This window comes from Perognathus longimembris, chromosome 26 (assembly GCF_023159225.1).
Source record: "Perognathus longimembris pacificus isolate PPM17 chromosome 26, ASM2315922v1, whole genome shotgun sequence".
NCBI lineage: Eukaryota > Metazoa > Chordata > Mammalia > Rodentia > Heteromyidae > Perognathus > Perognathus longimembris.
The window spans coordinates 4902221-4925115 of NC_063186.1; the positions used below are offsets into that span (position 1 = coordinate 4902221).

Here is a 22895-nt window from a genome sequence, read left to right on the forward strand (position 1 = left end):
TAGCTTCTGTGTAACCACGCTACCCAATCGCCTTAACCCTCTTATTCCCCCACAATTGCGGTGGCGGGGGGGGGGGGGGCGGGCAGGGGGTGTTGCCAACAGACCTCAGGATCTGGGACACAGTCCCCAAGTAAGTGTCTTGCCAAAAGGGTAGAAACTTAAAAAAAAAACAAGCTTGTTTGTCAAGATGAATGCAGAAACTCGAGGGCTGTCGACTCTAAAAGCTTTCTGTATTCGTCACCACCTGGCCCAGGGCCACAATATCTCCAGCCTCAGGTTTGACACCTGGCTGTTAGTGTTTTCCCTCTGGACCTTCCTCCTCCCCTCGGGCCTCCTGCCCGTCACATCCATTCACCTTCCCGCTGGAAACTCACCCACGGCACAAGGTCACACTGCCGAACCAGCCCCGGGGAACGGTTCAGCCCACCTCCAAGCCCTGGGGTCCTGTGCTGCCCCACACAACTGCCCTAACTGCTACTCAAATCTGACAAACTCTTCTCCCCCGGAGACCCACCACTCCCCACTCCCTTTCTAGAACATTCTTTGAAAGCTTCCAAGAGAGCAGAGATGGTGTGTCCACCTGGCTCAAGGGTGCATCTCCATTTCCAGCACAGTCTCCGGTAGGCTCGGTGCCACTGAAATACTGAATGAATAAACAGATGACGCATCGGTAAGAGTGTCACTCCAGGAAGATATGCATTATTTATGCCTAGTAAAGAAGGCATAGGGGCCATAAAATATAACATACGATGTCTGTTCTCACAGCAAGTCTTCAAGGGCCCGGAGAGTTCCTTCCTCTCCCTCCCGGAGACCAATCAGATAAACCAGTACCTGCCGCCCAGATTTCTGCCAGCAATCACCTATTCATGACACCATGTCTGCCTGGTCAAGAAAGCCGCCCCCACCCCACCCCCCAACAACAACAACCAGTCAGACTCTGCCTGTCCTGTCCATGATGTGGTAAGACCACGGGGGTCTGCATGTCAGGGGAATATTCTTCCCATCCACGAGAGAATGGCCCCTGACAAAGCCACCCCCGCCGTCCTTGTCAACCACAGACAGATGCCACACCAGCGGCGCAGCTTTCCGTGTCACACGTCCTGGCTCGGAGCCGCTTGTAAATTCCTGCCTGGGCTAAACAGTATCCTTCCTTGCCAAGCTGCGAGGGTGAAGTCAGTCGGTACAAGCTCACCCTGGGAGTTCACTGCAGATCGGCTGACAATCCCCCACCCCCCCACCCGCCCCCCAAGGTAGAAAAATAGAACCTGTCTTGGCTTCAGTGGCGTTCAGATTGCTATTTGATGATTACTCTAATATTGATATAGTTCTCTTCTCTACAAGGAGCTCTAAATACTTCATGGATACGATCTCATTAATCTTCAACTCTTTATTAACTTACAAAACGGATCACCCTGCGGAGTCAAAACAACAACAACCACGACAACAAAAGCCCTTTTCATTCTTCAGATACATAATGAGTTGTTTGGGTATCCTTTGAGCAGACATCAAAAGGCAGAAATGAAAATAAATACTTCCTGCTCTTTTCCGACGCAAAAAAAGTCCTTCTCCTTCTGGCTGTCCTTTACCCTAAACCCAGTGTGTGGACGGTTATTAGCATCATGGCCCTAGCATAATCCAGCTTTTCCCAGGTCCCCGTATCTTAGCAGCGTGGCTTTGCATCTTCTTTCCCTTAATCCAAGGCTGTCTGCTTCTCCGGCACGCTGAAGGCAGGCTGTCCTCGTGAGCTTCTTTCATGGGCAAGAGTCACAGGTGAATTTGGGAGGTGAAGAGGCCTCGCTGGCTTTTCCTCTGGCCTTCCCTGGTGTTGTGCTAGGAAGAAGACCCAGCGGTGCCCCCTAGGGGACGGGAGGCCCCAAGCAGGAGAAGCCAGGCCCGGCTTGGGCAGGTGTAGATCAAGCTCCACTGGTAGCTTTTTGCTGGCTAATGAAAGATCAGAGTGTCTGGGATTTGGCTTCCCGGGCTGGCTTTGAATGGTGGTCCTCGGCTCTCAGCCTCCTGAGTGAGCTAGGATGACTAGGATGACAGGCGTGAGCTACTGGTGCCTGGCAATCCTCTCTCTCTCTCTCTCTCTCTCTCTCTCTCTCTCTCTCTCTCTTTCTCTCTCATCCCTGTTTTTCTGGGTTTCTGCTGTTCCTATGTCTTCAGGTTCACTCGGCCTTCTTTTCCTTGATGCCTCGTCTTCAAACCCTTCCAGTAGATTTCTCAGCGGAGATGTCCCTCTCCAGTTCTGTGTGTGTGTGTGTGTGTGTGTGTGTGTGTGTGTGTGTGTGTGTGTGTGTAAAAGCCATGTTTCTCATGAAGAGGCTTCTGCTCGTAGAAAAGCAGAAGTGATACTCTGTACCGTCAAAAATCTCAGAGTTTCCTCTCCCATTACCCAGGAATTCCAAACAAAGCTACTCTTCGGGGCATGTTGTACAACCGTGCCTGCATCTACCATGTGTTTCCTGGGTGTATGGGGGGGGGTAGGGTGCATTTAATGTCCATTTACATACGCTGTTTACATAATGGCGTGCTGATTTGGCTGGCCATGGGTGCTAAGACCCAGGTAGATTGCTAACCAAGGAGATTGCTCCATTTCAGCGTGTTGGTAGGGTGCCACCTTTCTGCCCACACGTATCAAGCAAACGTACAACACGGCTCGGCCCACACACTGGAGCAAATTGAGAAGCTCTCTTTCTAATTGGTCCCTGTGCCCTGCACCTCATCCTCTTAAAATGCAAGGATGCAGATCGGCCAAAGGAAGTGCGGCCAGGGTCATTCAGGTCTTTTGAAAGGCAACGGTATTATTAAAATCATATTCTGGCTTATGCAGATTTCTTTTTCGTTGAAATTTTTGTTTAAGTAACAGAACTGCTCCGGAGCTGGTTCGGTCTTTGAACCTCAACTAATTAGAACCTGGCGTACTCTCTAGCAAGAACAGACCACCTTCTGATCAAATGAGTTTCTCGATCCCCGGGAACTATACCGAAGCGGCAGCAGCTTCAAGCGGGTATTTTTTTTTTTTTCCGAAGAGTTAAAAGAAAGCTTGTGCTCATTTATTTATAATAAGCATATGCATGTACAAAGGCTTCTCTGGGGCTCAATGAAGTCATGGAACCGGGGTCCTTCGTGGATTCAGAATTCTTCTACCTGCTCACTATTCAACCCACACCCCCCCCCACACACACACACCCGTGGCTGTCCTTTGAACTCCTGGGAAGTTAGTGCCACGGGCTCCTCCAGCAGTCAAGTCTGAAGAACGGGAGGTAGCACAGGGAAAGCCATTTCAATTATGATGGTGGCCACATTTGTGGCACCCCATGGAGTGAGGGGAGTATCTGTGACTTGAGAGCTGCTCTGCATGCTCCCCCAGGGAGGTACCCGGCAGATGCTCTCTTCACCACGCAAGGCGAGGGCAACACCGGTTCTCCAAGTGTCTCTTCCCGGGAGTGCTGCAGAGATGCCGAGATAGCCACAGATCACACGGGAAGGTGCCGGCTCCCCCAGAGGAGGAATCCGCGGCCCCAACTCCTCCCTGAATTCCTCTTTCCCAGTGAGTCGGCACACTTTTGATTCCCCGCTTGCTAACTCGGGGGGGGGGGGGGTCAGATCGTGAGGGCTCACCTCCCTTTCTTCAAAAATGCCCCTAAATATATCACTTAATCTCTCTAAAAGGGGTTAGGTCTGGTGTGCCTGGTACTCTTAAGAGTTATAAAACGCCAGGGTTAAACGGGATCCTTCAAATTCAGTGCTTCCGGTCCTCTTCCTCCTCCTCCATGGCTTCCGCCAGGAGACGGTGTAACATGTCCAGGGAGGAGAACTCCTTATCTCCAGGAAAAATAGCCCGAGTCCCCATCAGGGCGAGGCTGGCCTCGAACCTTTCCCGTTCACAGCCTGTCCACCTCCGTGCATTCTTCCTCCTCAGTCACGTCTTCCTGTTCCTGCTACTCTGAGTAGACTTTGTCTTTTCCCTTCTGCTTCCAAGCGGGGTTTGCCTACACGTTGGGATGAGTCACGCAACGCGAGGGACTTCACCGTTCTTAGGGCACCCTACTTGCGGAAGGCAAGAAAAGTCCTCAGAGCACCCCGTCATTTCAGAGGCCCGGTCCCCAATCGCCAAGTGGATGCTTCATGGCCGTACTGTGCTAGAGCCCTCTGGACTCTGGCACTTTTGTCACTGGGGAGCTTTTTTTTTTTTTTATTTTTCTATATAGCTCTAATTATTTCTTCTGTCCTCTTATGTTTTCTTTTTTAAATATACAACGAATCGTTCTGCTCCTGAGAGAGAAGGAAAATTAGAAAGTGTTCTGGAAGTGAGAGCTATAATTTCAATGGAAGGAAACAGGGCTTTGAGGAGTATGAACATGGGTTGTGTTTTTCTGGGTTTATTTTTTCATCCCCACTGGTTAATGGAGATGTTATTCCTCTCCTGCACTTTGTTGTTAATTTCTGATGAGCGTATTTTGGTAGTGTTGGTGGCGGTCGTGTGTGTGCCTCAGTTCATCCTGTGTTTGTAGTATTCTTCATGAAATATTCACTTCTTCCTGATCAGATGAGCTTCGACTCACCCCCTCGCTGTGATTAACTGTGTCAGTATTTTGGGACCTAATTTATGTTTATATGATTCCTCTAGTGTTTCCATTTTCTTTCCTAATTACCCTTTTTTTTTTCCTCTCTCCATCTTTTTTTTTCCCCCCCTGAAATGAGTACTGGATTAGCTTGCCTCTGATTACAGTCTTGGATGCATCCCAAAGAATACTGTTGGACAGCTCCCCGTTATCATTCCATTCCATGAATTCTTTGTTTGGATTTTGCAATAAGGCTTTATTAACCCTCCGTGAACCCTCATTTCCATTGGCCCAGTCCTCTTTGGTTGGAGAAGGGTGCCAAACCACAGTCACGTGTGGCAGGCTGCAGACGACTCTTCGCGTCGTTTCTTCCTGCCTGCCAAGGCAAAGCTCGTTTCCAACAGAGTCGGAATCCCAGGTATGAGAAATAAGATGGATGCCTGAGTTGAAGGACTGGCTTGTCTGAGAAGTCCTTTCTTCCTTTAAATTATTCATTTGTTCACCACTCCCGGTGAACACCTCTGTGGAAGCAGAGGCTAGCTCTGCTGGAGGACATGAAGCAATTAGCAGCCCTTTGTCAGGATTCTTTCCCTCATAGGTCTTGCACTGTCATAAAGGAAGGTCCCCTTGGAATAGCAGCCCCTTCTCACCTGCCCGTCATTACGGATGCCTTAGTCACAGTCTCTGCTAGAGGACTCTAGTCTGAGAAAGACAGGTGGGGGTGGGGAGAGGGCAGGTGACCGGGCTCTGATGAGATGTCATTCAGTCAAGCTCGCCCAGCAGCATTAGATAAGAAACCTTCGTTTCCGGTCATCTTGGGGGACTGTATTTTGCTTCCTGGGTAGTTCTCCTTTCTGACAACTCCCTGACCTTTGTCGGCTCGTACCGCATGCCCCATCCCACCAAAACACACGTTTCATACAATGTTCTACCACATGCATCCTGTAAACCCAAGACAGCTACCCACGTGTTGCGTGTGCCCACGTGCGTACACACGTACATGCACGCACACCTGCAGGTCCCACGGGGACTTTGGCACCATTACCTCCCGGGTCGTTAGGATGTTGGTACCATGGTTCAGGAACACCGCTATCCTCGGGTCCTTCTAAGAGCCAGCAAGGCTTGACTACCCGGAATCCCCACCAGAACAGAACAGAGTGCTCCATCATTGCTGACCAAGGCCTTAGTCATCCTTCCTACCCTCTTGCTCTGGCGAGGCGCAGTTTCATTCATCTTAACTGCATCCCAAGGACCAGGACCCTTGGCCGTGTAATTTAAACACCCACACCACCTTCCTCTCATAGATCACCGATCCAGCCTCTCTCACTTTTGAAAGAAAAAAAAAAATCCTGGAGCCCCACTCCAGGCTGCCCAACTTCACGGTTGCGGGGAGGGGGGTATGGGGGACAAAAACAGCTAGGATCGTCACTCACCACCAGCGGCTGCGCTGCGGACACGGGCTGCAGGCCCTCGGCCTCACACCTACCCCAGGGTCCACACGCAGAAGCTTCACCCCGCCAGGCATTGGCTAGGGGGCGCGCCAAGGCAAGACTTTGGGGCCAGTGACATGAGGGACACGTGGACCAAGGAAGAGAGAGCGGGTCTAGCCTGAGCCTCTTGCGGAGTGGCCATGACAACTCTGAAAATAAGCCTAGCACGGCTCCTGGGAGCTCTTGAGATGGCAGCGGATGTCGTGAGTCCCAGAGCGAAGCAGCCTGGGGTCTGTGGGCACCAACCAGGCCTCCGGTTTCCCGCTGGGCCTCTGGCACCCGGAGAAAGGCGACGTTCTTGTGACCCTTTGGTTCTATGTGACTACTTGTCAGCTGCAGGCGAGCCGGTTCAGAGCAGAGCAGAGAGAGAGATGCTTCGCACGGTGGGTTATTCTACCCTCTGGGCATGAGGTAGTTGTTCAAAACGAAGACGGAAACGGGGTACAGAGAAGTCCCGCCCGACTCTAGAACTCACAATAGATGGAGGAACAAAACCCCAGGATTCCCAAGAAGGTCTTCGTTGGTTTTAGATTTTTTTCCCCCTCCTGGCTTCATTTATCTAATTTCTCTGACCTCCTTTATGTTCTTAAAGTTTTCTTCAATACCAGTTTGACCGAGGCCTGTGCCGAGTTGGCCTGTGTCGATAACATCATGTTAGGTTTTGATACGAATCACTCTACCAGAAAATCACCTCTGCCAGAACTTAGCCCAAATTAAATTCCCCCTCTCCAAAAGCTTGGGAAATAAGAACCCATGTCATCCCCCCCCACCAGCCCCCCACCACTGGAGCTTTATTCTTCATCATTTCTGGGTGGAATCTTTGCTTAGTAAAAAAAAGCTTTGGGGCTTAAGAGTTTGAATGGGATGCTGGTTTTCCAGGTTTTCAGGACTTGAGTTCTTTAGACGGTTCCGAGCTCCACTCTGGAGCTAGCGCTGTGTCGCCTGGCAATGTCACTCTGTGGGTGAGCCCGACTTAGTCATAACTTCTGCAAAATGGGGATGGGGACTGGCGAGGGACGGGCCACTGGCCAGTCAGATGTCACACTAGGTCCAAGTCAGTGAACCTGCTCTCAATCCTTCTGATTGTCCTATGGTAGACATCTCGGCTGAAGGCAGGAAGTAGAACTTCTGTAGCACCTTCCAAACACAGGATATTCAAAAAAAAGTGTTTGATGTTAACTAATGCCTGATAAACTATTTTTTTCCACTGACTCAGTTTGACAGTGGTTCTCTACCACGCGTATCTGATTTCCCATAGACCACAGTGGTTTAAACTTCATTTTAACAAATGAAGGTACTTAAGGGTTGTTGCTTTTTTTTTTCCTTTTTCTTTTTAAAGTGAGTTAAGGCCCAAAGCAGAAGGGGGTGGGGAGAAGGAGGAAGGCTCAAGTGGTTGAACACTTGCCTAGGAAACATGAGACCCTGAGTTCAAACCCCAATACCACTATGGGAGGGGGGGAAGAGCGAATTTATAATGGCACCCATAGTAAAGCCACAAGGCAAAAACTCATCAAGGTAGACATTGTGGGAACCACGCAAGGAGAGAAGACACCAGGCTGTGTTGCCTGAAGGTCCCTTCAGTTCTAAGCCTGCAATCACAGTTGTCATGAAGAAATCACATCCCCCCCCTCATCATTCAGCCCCCTTGGAAGCTGTCAAAACCACACCTCCACCCCCAGGAGCTCAGCCCTCCACCCCGCAGCCCTCTGCCACCCTGGGTGGGGAGCTCTCCTTCCTCCAGCAGAGGATGACGAAGTCAGCCATCTCCAGACAGCTCAATCTACGCCGTTGGCCTAAGCCAGTTTTTCATTCAAAGGGTTCCCAGGCTTTGCTCGTTCTCTAATAACTTTCATAGGGGCTGCGGTGTCTCTGTCGGCCCCATATCTGGCTAAATCCTCTATTAAGTTAGAGCAAATTTAAGTTTAGGAGAAGGCAAATGAATTATGCAGACTAGGTAATTTCACCTGAACCATTTTCTTAAGAAATTGCTTAAAGGACAGCCTGAAATTGGATCTTAATTCCTGATATAAATATATATATATATATACATATATATATATATATATATATATATTTTTTTTTTAGGAATGCTTGGTGGCAACAGACTGTAGAAGGTTGTCTCAGCAAGTTCCAGCCAGGGAGCCCAGAACAGGAGAAGCCACTGCTCCCCTGGTCTGGGGCGGTGTGAGGTTCGCCCTGTTTCTCCTGGACACTGTCACCCCGAGGGCTCGGTGGGGGAGACAGTCTAAAGCACAGATGCCCGCCTTTCTGCCGTGGTGGATAACAACCACAGGCCTGGCGCTGCCTCCCGGGGTCTCTAAGAAGTGGTCGGGAGCAAGAGATTACAGGAAGCACACAGCCCACCCCCCCACCCTTAGCCTCCTACAAGGGAAGCCATCCAGGAGAGCCTCGTGCAAGAAAACGAGGGGGGGAATTGTCCCAGGAAATAACCCAGCAGCCCCACCCTTTGCCAACAGCCCTAGCCTACACACAAACTTCGTTGGACAATCATCAATAGCGATTTTCCAATCATCAACAATACTAATAGTAGCAGTGATTCTCAATCACTGCGACTAATCAATAGTGGTTTTGTTTGTTCTCCCCCCATGGTCTACGGTGGTGACTCATGACCTTGCTTGTGGAATCAATGCCTTTGGGAAGGTTGGCGCCCGTGGACGTGATGGGAAGGAAGCAAGGGTCCTGGATCAATGTGGAGATTGCTCAGAACAGGGAGGAGCCTAACTTTGGGGCTGGGCAGGCCATGGGAACCCCGGGGGCTGGCTACTCGGTGGACTTGTCTCCGCCAAGGACGAAGGATCAGCTCCCACAGTGTTGGGGGTGGCTCGTGGCTATTTTTACTGGGAGGGTGAGGCAGGGGACAGACTGCGGTGAGGACACACAGTTATAAAACAGGATGTGAAGGAGAGGTGTGGTTTAGAAAGCTCCGGAGAGGGAGAGCCCAAGAGGTAAGCGCCTCTGGCCCAGTGAACCATGGCCAAAAGCTGAAAGGGGGCCCTGCGGTCACTTCTCTGACCTGTTCCATTTAGACTGTCTTTACCAAAAAAAAAAAAATGCTTCCTTTAAAGGACTGAAAGAAAAATAAGTACTTGAGATGTGGAATAAAAATAGGTAAACATCATAATCATCTCGCTTAGGTACGGCGATCTGTGGTGTTTCGAGCTGGCTTACAAACATTAGCTCATCACCACCTTGAGAGGTAGTCATTATCCATGTTTTATAGATGCAGAAACTATCGCACAGGGGCGCTGAGTAACTTCACTGCCACTGTGCCGCTGCCAAGTCAGAGCGGCTCGGAGAGGGAGGTCTGTGGTGTCCTGCTGTCTGTCCAGGCCTCCCTGGAGACCTGGCCATCAGACCCTCCTTCCTCCCCTGCAGTTTCCTACGTGCTGGAGCCTTCCTCGGGGGACCGAGGCTGAGCGCTCTCCACGCTGCCCACACCCACCTGTCTCCATTGCCAACAGTGCCTCCATCTGCCCGAACTCTCCTCCCCCCCCCCCCCCATCCCATCTGGCCTCCTGCTCCCCTCCGCGCGCCAACACAAAGCCCTGGTGAGAGACCAGGCGGGCAGGTCAGCTGTTCCTGGCTGGTTCCAATGGAAAGGGATCAGGAACAACATTGCTTCTGCTTGGGGGATGAGTTGCTAAGGATGCCCGGAGCTCAGCTCTGAGCAGCACGCCCCCGGGGATGATGTCAAAGCTCTGCCCATGGCTATGGGAGGAGTCCCATGATCACCGGGAAGAGGCCGGCGGAGACGCGAAGACAGGACAGGTGACCCTGAACTTGGAAGACTGTGCACGCACCCATGCAAGCTTAGCCTGCCACAAAGACAAGCAAGGGGAAGAGCTCGGCAGTGACCACCGAATGGAATCCCCCCCAACACACACACACACACACACTCCCTCTATAAAGGGACAATAAGGATGTAGATACCAGCATTCGTCCGGCCGCCATATTGGAATTTCCCCTTCTGAAAAGTCTCACGTATGAATATCTTAAAGTGAAGGTTTTTCCATACAAATCCAAGTCTCCAGATCACAGTAAAGAACATCCGTGGATCTGGCCATGCATGTTCTTAACAATCATCGTAGAGCCACAGGCCCAGACAGAAGACCCACCTGTCCACACAGCCTGCCTGGGCCAAGTTCTGGTTAGCCAAGTTCTGGTTGGTGAGGAGTATTCTCCATGCTGCTTCCCTGTCTCTCCTCACTAACTTAACTGACACATAACCGCCCAAGGCTTCCTCATAGGAACGAGTCTGCCAAAACTAGAGGTCACAGCCTTTCTTTGTGTTGATTTCTGTAGACCCCTCCACAGCCCCGAAGCCCACATTAAGTGTCCACATAACTGGCCAGGGACACTAGCTGATGGCGCACAACACAAATCCAGCTTCTCTCCTCGGAGAGGCGGTAAAGCAGTTCATGATTCCATCAAATGAAGAGGAAGACCCTCTCCTAGCTGTGCGGTTGGGCAACTCGGAGAAGAATATCACAGAGGAACAACAGCAGGCATTATATCCCCTGATACTCTTGTTCCTTCACAAACATAGACACTATTACTGCAGAGATGCAGAGTCTTTTAAGTTTTAAGGCAGAGTTGCGTTGTTGTTGTTGTTGTTTTTTGTTGTTGTTTTTTTTTTTGTTTTTTTTTTTGGCCAGTCCTGGGCCTTGGACTCAGGGCCTGAGCACTGTCCCTGGCTTCTTCCCGCTCAAGGCTAGCACTCTGCCACTTGAGCCACAGCGCCGCTTCTGGCCGTTTTCTGTATATGTGGTGCTGGGGAATCGAACCTAGGGCCTCGTGTATCCGAGGCAGGCACTCTTGCCACTAGGCTATATCCCCAGCCCTGTTGTTGTTGTTTTTTAAGTATTGCTGTTGGCTACTAGAATTCAGGTGAATTCGATATGAATTCCCAAACTTGGGCCACTGAATGTCAAATGCGCTCTAGAAGAAAGTCTTCTCTTATTTGGAGTAAGATCTGGGTGGGTGAACTTGGTCCCAAGACCAATCTAAATTACAAAGCCTGAGTCATGCTCGGGAAGTGAGATCTTCAGGTAATAAGGAGTACAAGAAAAACGGAAGAGATGAGCAATCACTTTGTGTCTCCTTTCTATACAGCAGTTAGTTCTCTCTCTCTCTCTCTTTCTCTCTGTATATATATGTGTGTATGTATACATATATAATCTCTCGATCTCTGTCACAGCATGCATAGTTAAACTGTCATAATTCTAATTTAATGGCTTTAGCTTAAAGGTTTGTGCTGAGATAGAAAATTCCAGGTGATGTGTCAAATGGCTAGAAATACCCCCCTGGTGAATTATGACTAAAACGTGAGCTGTCTTCGGCCCATGAGATGTCACCAGTGCAGCCCTGCTCCTGAGCACAGCATCTCAAGCTGAGAATTCAGTTATCCATCCGACGTCTCCTGGGCTCTCTCTGGGTGCCAGGTCCTGTACCAGGCAAGCAAAGCCTCATGGGGTGTCTGATCTGGTGCAGGAGGTCCACAGGAATACCTCCTCCCAGGGCTCTGGGATGAGCGGGCAGAGCTCCGAGGTGCTCAGTCTTTATCGTAATTTATGGAAAGACATTGAAGGAGCTTAAGCAGAGAGTGACACGATCATTCGTGTAATTGAGTAAATTGGATGTCAAGAAAGCACTGTTCTGTCCACGATCGTGTTAGTTGGATTGTCACACGACTGGCAGCCCTCCTTCTAGTTTTTGCTTTATTTATTGGAAATCTGTGGTGTGTAATGTGATAGATTGGCCATTAAAAGGGAAAAAAAGAAGTCTAATCGCCACATGTGAAATAGCCATGTCTTTCAGCTTTGCACGAAAATGGCAAATTCTGCTTAATGTTCCCAGACTCTTTTGCATTCTGATTAATGGTACCAGAGACCAATTCTAAGGGGTAGAAAAGGAAATTGGAAGCTAGAACGAAGACCATGCCGGTCAACGGTCCCTCTCTCGGATGGGAGAATCCAGGGTACCTGAGCCCCCTGAGAGGATGACACTGCCACCCCAGAGAGGCGACGCCGCTACCACAGCTCCGCCGGCTTTGTCTGTTTATGGTGAGAACTCAGCCCTCGTTTGCAGGCACCGGTTCAGGGCTCGGAAGGCACAGAACCGACTAGAGGAAACAGGAAGGAATGCGATGGGACCAGAAAGTCAAGGATTTTCCAAGAGCTCCCCTCCACGCTGGAGGCAAGGTGTTACAGACGCAAGTTAGACAAGAAGGTCCAAGCGAGAGTAACAACGCGGTCACCCTTGGTGTCAGCACATCCGGCGCTTGCGACCTAGTAGCCACCCCTATCCAGCTAGCCCTTCCGGTGCTCTGGACATTTGTACTTAGGCGCTGCCCCTGGTTGCATTGATGACTTGGGGCAATTAACTGTGCTCACTGGGCTGGCTTATGGTCATCACTGAGTCACCCTGACATGGTCCTGGGCAAGGACATTTCAGAGTTTTAGGACAGCACCCCTCATTCCACTTGCCTGTCTCATCCCCTCCCTCTCCACAATATCCATTCAAGATCACGCCTGACCCTCGCCCGCAGCTGCTGGGGTGATAGTCATGATGGAGGTGGCTGTGGCTGTAATAGCAGTGACCCCAGGCTACCCACACGTCACCGCTGTGCAGGGGTGACCATGAGACCGCTAAGGAACCTACTCAAGATTACCCCCCCCCCCCGTTCAGTTGATTTGTCTCAACATCATTTAAAGAAACAAAAAGCCATTAAAGTGGGACAAAACTGGGTGTGAACTTCAACTCTACCAAAGACAAGCAGACATCGTTGAACTTCAGCCTCCTGTGAACCTGAGCACAGGGGTCTTATTTGCGGGATTATTATGGAAATTGGAAAAGCCCTGGGTGATGAATTCACTCCGTAACTATGTATTCGGAGCCTCCTAGGTCCCAGGCATGTTAGCCCAGACCCTTGTTCGGAGTAGAACTCAGTGAAGTCCACACCTCGGCACATGCAAACTGTGGCTTAGTGAACAGTAAGCGAGCAATCGTCTCATTAAATTATAAGTTGCAAAGTAGGAGGGTGGTAGGATCAGGGGCAGTCGGTGGCTTTACCCTACGTAAAGTGGGCTGGGAGGTCTCTGCCCAAGTGGACACGAGTGGACCCCGAGCAGTGAGGAAGAGCCAAGCGCAAGAGGAAGGAGCCCAGGCAGAATGCACTGGAACCTCCACTACAGTCCCAAGAAGAGGACGCGCATCACCTGCCAAAGGGCCAGGAAGGAAGGCCCCTGTGGCCCAGAAACATGGACAGCGGGGGGGGACAGGAACGGATGGAATCACAGAGGTGGGATGCAAGGACACGGGGTCCAAGCGTGGGTTTTATTCTTGACCCGTTGGGAAGTTGCGGGGAGGGTGTGAATGGAGCGGGAAGATGATCCTACCTGGACTTAGAATGGGGGAGCGGGGAGGCCTGGGAATCGGCTCGTTTTGCCTTTTGCTCAGTGATGGTGGGAACTGGGACCGCATAGGCAACCAAAACAGATAGATCAAGAGAACTTAGGAGCCAACGGTGTCTCTGGGGTAGACGAGAGAAAAGGGGAGACTAAGAACAGCCCGTGTGGCCGGTGGTATGGAAACCTGAGGAACGGGGGGGTTGTGTGTTGGACGAGCTCCGGCTGAAGAGAATAATCTGGTAGGACACAATACGGGAGCCACCCAGGGACAAAGGAGAGCGATGTGCTCGCTGTGGCTGGAAATAACCGGGGTAGAAGTCACGTGGAATTGAGACTCCCCCAAATCGATTGAGATCACCCAAGGAGCTGTAGAAGAGAGCGCGCTTCACAGAGGAAGGCGATAATGATATCGTAAATAATAAAGGAGGGATATGGCGATGATCACAACGGCCCACCAACAGCCCCGCATCTGCTGGATGTGTCGCCGGGAAACTGAATCCACTTTGAGCAGAGGCCTCTGGGAACTCCAGAGTTTGCCATGTGTCCCCCCCCCCCCGGGCACACACCCGGTACTAGCGTCCAGGGACCACACCTGCCAACCCCCCCCTCCCCATCCCCTCCATCTCAGCCTCTCCTCCAGCCTAGAGAATCAGTCAGATCGACTCACTTATTGCTCCGATCCTGAGAGGAACCCACCTGCTTAGACGCGGGGACAGGCGTGCAATAAAAGCAAGAGAGGAGCCATGTTATAAATAAGTGATGCCCTTCCTCGTTAGGCCCCCGCGCTGTAATCGTTACCCGGCTCCACTCGGGTTCCCCGAGCTGCAGCTGGGCTGGAAAGGTCATTATCTGATATTGTTGTAGTAACTGGGTATGTCTCTGGCCTTCCTCTGGCCTGCGCCTTTCTAATCTCTGCTACACTATTAAACCGAGGGGCCTTTCTCGCTGCGCGGTAACCCACAGTGCGGGGCTCAGAGGCCGCCCATCCCAAAGGAATCCCCAAGCTATTAGGGAGGCCAGCAGCTCGCCCGGAGAAATGGACCAAACCAGAGCTCGGAAGAAAAGAGGACACTGCTCCGCTCGCCCCCCCCCCACCCCCCAACCACCACCACCAGGCCCCATAAACCAGGCGATCTGCTTAATGGGCCGTGAGCCTAAGTTTCCACCTGCAAAGTACGGAGCTGTGGAGGAAGAGGCAGCTGATGCTAAGTACTTACACGGTACTGAGAAGTTGGTGATTCATACTCGAATCCTCACGGCTGTGTGAGTGTTAGCTGTATCGCCGTTTTCTTTATGGGACTTCTGAGTCCTACTCAGCCTATGTCTGCTGGGGATTTTTCTGAGGCTACACTGGACAAGCGCATCACAGCTGATGTCTGCTACTGTCGGGGGGGGGGGGGTCACCGTTAGCCAATGCCAGTTTGAGATGACGTCTGCCTCAGCCAAAGCCCAAGATCCAGCAGAAGTCAGAATTTGTTGTGGCTTTCTGAGTCACCGAGAGAGGGAATCGGCACTCTGCTGGCCCGCCTGGGTGGGCATACCCCTCTGAATACTACTCAGCTGCCCCCAGGGGAGCCCAGAATTGTGGCCTGGGTCTATTCTGTGCCTTGTGGGGGCAGGAGATGGCGTCTTCTTTTGCCCGTATCCTGACAAAATGCACTTGGAAGTGGGCAGGCGGAGGACCCTGTTTTCGTACATTGCCTCTGATCCCTAGGAACTCTGCTGTGGATACCCCCTTTTCTGAGATCGGATGTCCACAGACGCCGGTCACTCCTCAGCTCTGGACATGAACTAGAGCTCATTTGTTTGTTTGGTCCGGGTCATGGGGCTTGACCTCAGGGCCTGGGCACTATCCCTGAACAATTTTGCTCAAGGCTAGTGCTCTGCTACTTTGAGCCACTTCTGGGATTTGAGTGGTTAAATGGAGATAAGAGTCTCACGGGAACTTCTCTGCCCGGGCTGGCTTTGAACCACGATCCTCAGACCTCAGTCTCTTGAGTAGCTAGGCATGAGCCCCCAGCCGCCCAGCTGGACTAGAACTCTTCTACCTCTCTCCAGATGTTTTGTTCCTCCTCGGGGAGGGCAGAAATCACCCCTTCTGAGTGAAGTCATCTTCACGTTCTCAACTTCTTCCGCAATTGGGCCGGTAAGACCTGGCATCTGAGAACAAGCCCAAGTGCGTTCTCCCAAATGGACGTTCCTGGTCTCCCTGATACGTTCATTTTACCTATCCTTTTTTATGCCAGCTGTAAAAAATGCACAGACCCTACCCCCACCCCCAGCCTCGCCCATAGCCCCAGAAAACCTCACTCTGGTCCCTCACGACCTAAGCCCAGTGCTCCTCCTCCCAAGCGTGCCGCACGCCTGCCCACACCTGTTCGCCAGCTGTGTTTGCCATTATGAAGCACAATTAAATATTAATAAACAATAGAATTATGAATCCGAAAGGAAAAAGCGACTGCTGCACAATAGTAAGTCGAATGCTTTGGGAAGACATAGTACATGCAGATTGCTAAAATAAAATGCTATTCCTTTTTTTTTTTTTTTTTTGGATAAGGGAAGACAAAGCTAAAGAAAAAAATCTTTTTTTTAAACAATCTGACAAGTTTGTACTCCAACTGCTTTAGGGTACTGAAATGCATGCTCCTTCAAAGAAGCGGTATTATTATTATTATTATAATGGTGGTGGTGGTGTTGTTCCGGCAGTACCCGGTGACTGAATTTGGGCCTCTTACGCTTACCGGGCAGGCGCTCTACCCCTTGGGCCACGCTTTTCATCGGAGCCATCGTGCTGTCCCACGTGGCTAGGACGACCAGCGTGTGCTACCACAGAGATGGATTCTCTCCAACCTCTTTTTTCCCGAGCTGGCTTCAAGGCACAAGTCCCTGATCACCACCTGCCGAGCAGCTAGGATTACAGGCTTGAGCCCCTGTACCTGGCCCAGAGGATGTTTTAGGTGGTAAGAGTAAAATGACGACGCACATTCATTCAGGTGTCTATAGCCCCTTCCACGTCCCTGTAACTCTCCTCACACGTTACAGATGCAGTACTTAAAAGGTAGTTTCTTTCCTCTGGGCTACACCACTGGGAAGAAAAGGAAAGGACTGGCCAGCGGGCAGGTGCCTCTGCGTATGACCTTAGGGCCCAAACAGCCGAGCTCCAGGTATGAGTATTCAACTGATGAAAAATGACTAAGAGTCTCCTTGCAGTTATGGTTTTTTAAGCTAAAATATAACTCTTTGTTAAAGCGGCCAAGCCAGAGATCTTAAGTAGCATTAATCATGCCCACATTTAAAAATCTGATACGTAATTTAAGAACAAGGCCCAAAGAAAGATAAGCATTTAAGTACAATTGGGTATCTTTTCATTAGCCCCCTAACTCATCCATCAATGACTCCTCTAACCCGTCCTCTCCCTCGGCGGTGGCCAAACCCGCCTTCAAATCTCCCTGGGAGACAAGTCTCCCCCTCCCCCCCTCCGCCCCACCCCAGACACGCACACTCTTCTCTAGCCGACTTGGCCTCTAACCTTTCCCTCCCTTTCAGACATGCATCATCACCTTTTAGTATATGAAATTGCCAATATTCAACCGCGTTGACCTTTAAAACGCACAAACTTCCTGTGGTCGAACTGAAAACAAGCAAATATGAATTCAGAGCCTAATTGCCCCCCCACCGCCCCCCAACACACACAGACTTTGGCATTTTGCTTGCGGACCTGAGCAATTTTTCCAAGTCAGGTCATTGAGAGCATTCTATTTTTTTTTTCCTTATTAAGAGCGGCAGAGTATTCTTCCATTGTGTAGATGTTCCGTTCGTTATTTAACCAGTTCCCTAACGACAGGCACTTGGGCATTTTCCAACCTTTTGCCATTATGAGCACAGCTCGAAGAATTATCTTGAACATCATTTTGCACAGGTGTACAGAGATCCATAAGGTAAATTTCTAGAAATGGAACATCAGGGTCAACAGGCATATGTTTTTTGTAAATTGGGTAGATGCTGCCAAACGGCCCTCATTAAGAATTGTGTTAATTTATACTCCCACTACTGCCGCATGGGGGCCCCCCCGTCGGTAATACTTCCAATGTTCTTCCAGACCTCTATTTTCCAAAGTGCAGGCTGTGACTCATTGCCAGGTCATGGAAATCACTGTTGTGGGTTGCAATTAGTATTTTTAATGCAATAGAACAGCTGATAATTGAATCAAAGTAGAATAAAGTAGAAAACATTGCACTGAGTTGCACGTACGAAGGGTAAGTGGCATTTGGGGAACTTGGGTTTCAGATATATTAATATTCAGAAGTATCGCTTTCTGTCTGTGGATCTCGGTGTCTGTCTCTGTCTCTCTCCCTTACACACGTACACACACCACACAAAATGTGTGAGACCCAATCAAAACATGGGCAAATGGCCCCCAACCAATGTTCACCTGCTATATGATGGCAAGAAAGAAATAGTCAACACTTTGTTAGAAAGTAAGTTTTATATACAGTGAGTTTGCCCAACTGTAGGCTAATGTGGATTCTCTGAGCACTGGGTAGATTAGGTAAATTAAAATGCCTTTGGTTTGGTCTGGTTGGTCCAGTTTGGTTTTCAGAGAGCATATGTCCCCCTATGGCCCAGGCTGGTTCCAAACCTGCAATCTTCCTGCCCAGCCTCCCAAGGGCTAGCCTCCTAGGTGCACACCACCACACCTGGAATTAAATGTATTTTTGATGTATGATATTTTCAACGTAACGACAGGGCTTTTGGAGGGGACACAGTCCCCATGTAAGCCAAAGAACCTCTGTATGTTTTGCTATAAGTCACGGCAAAATATTTCTGAAAGCTAATGTTAAGGATAGGGTGATGCGTGGGGCCTATAATCCCACCTACTCAGGAGGAGGAGGTAGGAAGATCATGGTTCAAGGGCATCTGTGACAAAAGCACGAGACCCTGTCTGAAAAAATGGATTAAGGGCAAAAGGACTAGGGGGGCGGGGCTGAAGTGGCAGAGTACTTGGCTGAGGAGCTCAAGGCCCTGACTTTAATCCTCACTACCACCTAGATAAATAAATGGAAAAGAAAAGAAAGTCCATCTTAGGCCTTGAGCCCTTGCACTGATGTTAAGGAAAGCAGCGGGAATTCCTCACACACAGAGCTCGGTAACACACACAGCTCAGCTCTCTGGCCTCCAGGAGGTGTATCCGGACCGGACGGCAGCGAAGCCAGGGCTGTGATGTGAGCCCCTCAAAGCCAGGCCAGGGCCCGTGGGCTGTCTTCCTGTCCTCTAGGCCAGCGCATCCCACAGACAGCAGGTACTTCAAAGGCAGCTGCTGCCGTGGAGCAAGGACCAGACCTCGTCTCCTCCTGACATACCCCCTCCCTCCCTCCTTCCCCAGCCCAAGGAGGCGGCCTCCACCTGCTGCTGCGAGGGAAAGACTGGGAGCAAGGAGGTTTCCGAGAGACGAAATCCTGCACTGGTTTTCTTTTTTACTCTGAATCTGTGGCTCAGCAGAGAAATAAAACTGAGAAAGAAGGGAAGAGGAAAGAAGGGAGGGAGGGAGGGAGGGAAGGAGGGAGGGAGGGAGAGGGAAGGGGAGGAGAGAAGAAGGAAAGAAAGAGGAGAGGACAGGAGAAGAGAGGAGATGGAGGAGACAGACAGAACAAAGGAAGAGAAGGGGATAGAGAAGGAAAAAAAGAGAGGCACAAAGAAGACAGAGGATAAAGAATAGAGAAAGAGAGAGAAAGTAAAAGAGGAGGGGGGACAGAGGGAAAGAGAATAAAGGAGAGACAGAGACAGAAAAGGTAAAGAAAGCAGAATGGGAAGGGAGGCTGAGGTAAGGCTTAGACAGAAACCGGGACAGAAGGAGAAACCGAGGTAGGGAGGGGGTGTGCAGGAAAGGTAAGCCGGGGGCTTCGGGGAAGCGAGCAGACCAAGCCCATGAGACATCCCATGCGGCCAGCTGGACATGCGCCCCTTGGCCTGCCGGGGGGGGGGGGAGCACCCCAACACAAGCATGCTGAGAGCAATTCAGAACCCAATCCCCAGCACAGGGCACTGGAACGAAAGGATACTCACACCCAGGCAAGGACGGGCAGCAGCGGCAGGAGGGGATGGGAAGAGAGAGCACCCCCTCCCCCCCCAAGCAAATCACACACACACACACACACACACACACACGAACCCAGTGCCCGCGTGCCTGGCACCATCATGTCTGTGAGTGAGAGCGCACAGGAGAGAACACGTTCAGTTTCCCAAGTCAGCCTTCACCCAACAAGGAGACCCTAAGACCCCCCGACCCCCCTCCCGGGCCGCACTTCCCCCACCTGGGTCCCCCGTGACCGAAGCCCGGTTCCCCTCTCTGAACAGCTATCTGCCTGGATTCCTTGGGGCAAGGATGCAGCTTGGGGTGCAAGGCCCCGGGGGGAGGTTGGACAGCACCAGGACTCTCAACACCGCAGGCCTGGCTCGGGCTATGAGAGCAGCCAGAAGTAGGCAGAAAGGAGGAGCCATGGGGTACAAGCCCCCCCGCCACGCCCTTTGCTCCTCTGTCCCGGCTCCCCCATCGCAAAATAAAGTGAATTCGCCATGTTGAGCGTCTGTCTTGAGCCTGCAGGAATGGCTACAACCCCACCCCGCCCCGCCCCGCCCCGCCCCCACCCCCACCCCCACCCCCAGCTCTGCTCTGTCTCTACAAACCAGCAGCAGCACCGATATTGATTCTCCTTCTACCTAATTCCTTCCTCCTTTTGTTCCTGGCGGCGGCGTTGGCTGCCACTTAAGAGCAGTGGGTTTCGAAGACAAATTTGTTCGAGGCTATTGATTTTCTCCTAAGAACTCACCTGCTCATAAAGTGAGCCTCAGTCAGGTGAGCAAGGAGCCCATTTCCCAGCTCCCCGGCCCAAGGCTCCGTGGGGTGCGGGGTGCGGCAGGAGCTCCTTCACACAATGACTCACGTTCCCCTTGTCAAGACAGAACCCTTCCCAGAAGAGCGAAATATACTAAGAGTGAAGGAGCTGGTGATGAATTCTAAGGTAAATGCAAAAACAAATAAATAAAGGTCAAACTGTACCCCTTATACGTATGAAGTGTAAGACCAAAAGCACCTATAAATTAATCCCATTCATGTATTCCCTCATTCATTCATCTTTATGCCAGTAATGGAGTTCGAACTGGGGGCCTCACAGTCCCTCCTGGCCTTCTCTGCTCAAGGCTGGTACTCTACCACTTAAGCCCCCCGCTCCCTATCCAGCTTTTTGCTGATGAATTGAAGATCAGAGTCTCATGGCTTTTTCTGCTGAGGCTTCAAACCTCGATCCTCGGCTCTCTACCTGGGACGTAGCTAGAATTGCAGGCGCGAGCCACCCGTGCCTGGCCAATTAATCCTATTTACTAACGTAGTCCCGACCTCTACAAAGAAACTGGTGTACAGCAGAGGCACACACTAGACGCAGTGCGATGACAGATGGGCTGGGAACAGTAGGAAGATACATTTAAGCCGGCCTTGGGCAGGGGCGTAGCCAGGCACGGCTTGAAATGGTTGTATCACCTCCCATCCGTTACCAGTCCGCTGAGAGACTGGTATGACGTCACAGAGGGACTGGGTGGGCAATGGGTGTGTTGGGAGACAGACAGGCGGCGTGAGGACAGGAATGCCAGACTGGGTAAGTGAGACAGGCGTTCTTCCTGCTATACATGAGAGTCGTTCTCTCAGAAGTACTTCTTCATCACTAAGGGGCAGGCCCAACTTCCACTGGGCCCAGAAGAAGAAATGGCAGCCACCAACGCCCGTGCGGCCTTGAGTTAAATTGTCTCTATCAGGTAGGCACAGGAGAAGCCCCAAAGTGGGCCTCTGGTCCTTGTTCACCTGGGCCCCGTCCCAGGACAGGACCCGCCGATCTGCGAGCTGATTCCAGGACAAAGAAAGCAAGAGCGCCTCCACGAGGCCATGAAGCGAGGACTCCACAAGAGGGGTGTCACACTTCCAGGACCCCAAGCCAGCCTTCCGTGTTCGATTGCTCATCCATCTGCCCCCCCACCCCACCCCCCCAAAAAATAACCACAGTGACGACGTGTCTCCCTGGCCCTGGAAGCTGCCCTGTGACCAAGGCTACCGCATCCAGCCCCGGGGCTATATTGGCTGCTGCCGGTTGGAAGCAATTTAATTAGTGCTTTATTTTAATTGATGATATTTTTTAATTGGTGTTTCGATTTAATTAAAGTTTTATTCTAATTGACTGGGGTTGTGTTTTTTTTTTCCAATCTTTCCCTCAGCTCACAAGGTTCAAAGAAAAAGAAAGAGTAATCGCTTGTCCAAAAAGAAAAAAAATAAAATAAATAAAATCCATGAGCAAATAGGATTGCGTCCCCAGGACTATCTGAAATATAGTCCCAGCCCGCGGCCAGGGTTCCTCGGACCTCGCCAGGCCCTGTGCTAGGCCACGCACTCGTGTTCCTGTCCTGGCAAGGAAGGCCTCCCTCCTCTCCCATGATGCTTGGTGTCGGTGTGGGGGAGGAGGGGGGCACTGTCAGAGGATCTGAGAGGTGACTGAGCTGGGGGGGGGAGGGGGAGGCGAGGCCAGGATGGATCATCTAAGGAAGCCCCGTGGGGCGGCAGACTCCACGCGGAAACACCCTCAAGGTGGAAGGATTTGTTTTTACTCATCTAGCTTCCCCGGGTTCGATCCACGGCCGCTTGGCTCCACGGATGTGGACGGGGCATCGTGGCACCGTGGCGGTGGGAATGGGTGACGGGAGCTTCTCCACCTCATCGCAGCCAGGAGGCAGAGAGCGAGACGGGAAGGAGCCCGGAGGATGCAGCCGCCTCCAGCTAGCCCCGATGTACTAATGCTTCCACACAACCCCCCCAAAAATAGTGCCAGCAATGAGGGGCAAAGCCTCCCCCCCCCAAACAAGCCGTCATCCCCAAAGAGCAGCAAGGTCCCTCCCCCTCCTCCAGGAGTGCCTTGGCCCAGTGACCCCAACGCCCGTAGACCTAGCGGCCCCTTTCCACGGGCATGGCAGGACACCAGAGTTCCTTCCGCCGTCCGGAGGTAAAAGCCGCGGTTGCTGCGGCCTGCCAGGGCTGAGTTTGAAGGCACACGCAGTCAAAGTCCCCTCGGAAATCCCCGAGGAAGGGACCGGCGCTCAGGACCAGCGTGTCATTTTTCCATGTGTCCGACTAGCCAGGGAGCAGATGGCCCCTGCCTTTGGCTGGGTACCAGATGGAGCAGTTGGTGTGCACGCAGGTGCCAGAGACCACAAAACGATGCATCTTCAACACCAGCGTGGCTAGCGGTGGGGGGGGGGGGTGCCAAGGCCCCCCCAAATGAGGAGTTTGTGGGAGGGAAGCTGGCTGAGGGCGAGCAGACCCCTGAGTAGGTGTGGGTGTGTCTGTCTGTCCCTCTGTGTTTATATTGAGT

General features: G+C 51.4%; 1 protein-coding gene across 1 annotated transcript in view; it reads right to left on the minus strand.

Moving 5' to 3' along the window:
* Nucleotides 1–16275, minus strand: part of Ephb1 (EPH receptor B1) — a 193043-nt gene extending 176768 nt beyond the window's left edge. Inside the window, exon 1 of the mRNA XM_048334449.1 lies at nt 16230–16275. Within this exon, the coding sequence (XP_048190406.1) occupies nt 16230–16275 (46 nt within the window). The remainder of the gene's footprint in view (nt 1–16229) is intronic.
* Nucleotides 16276–22895: the final 6620 nt, after the last annotated feature.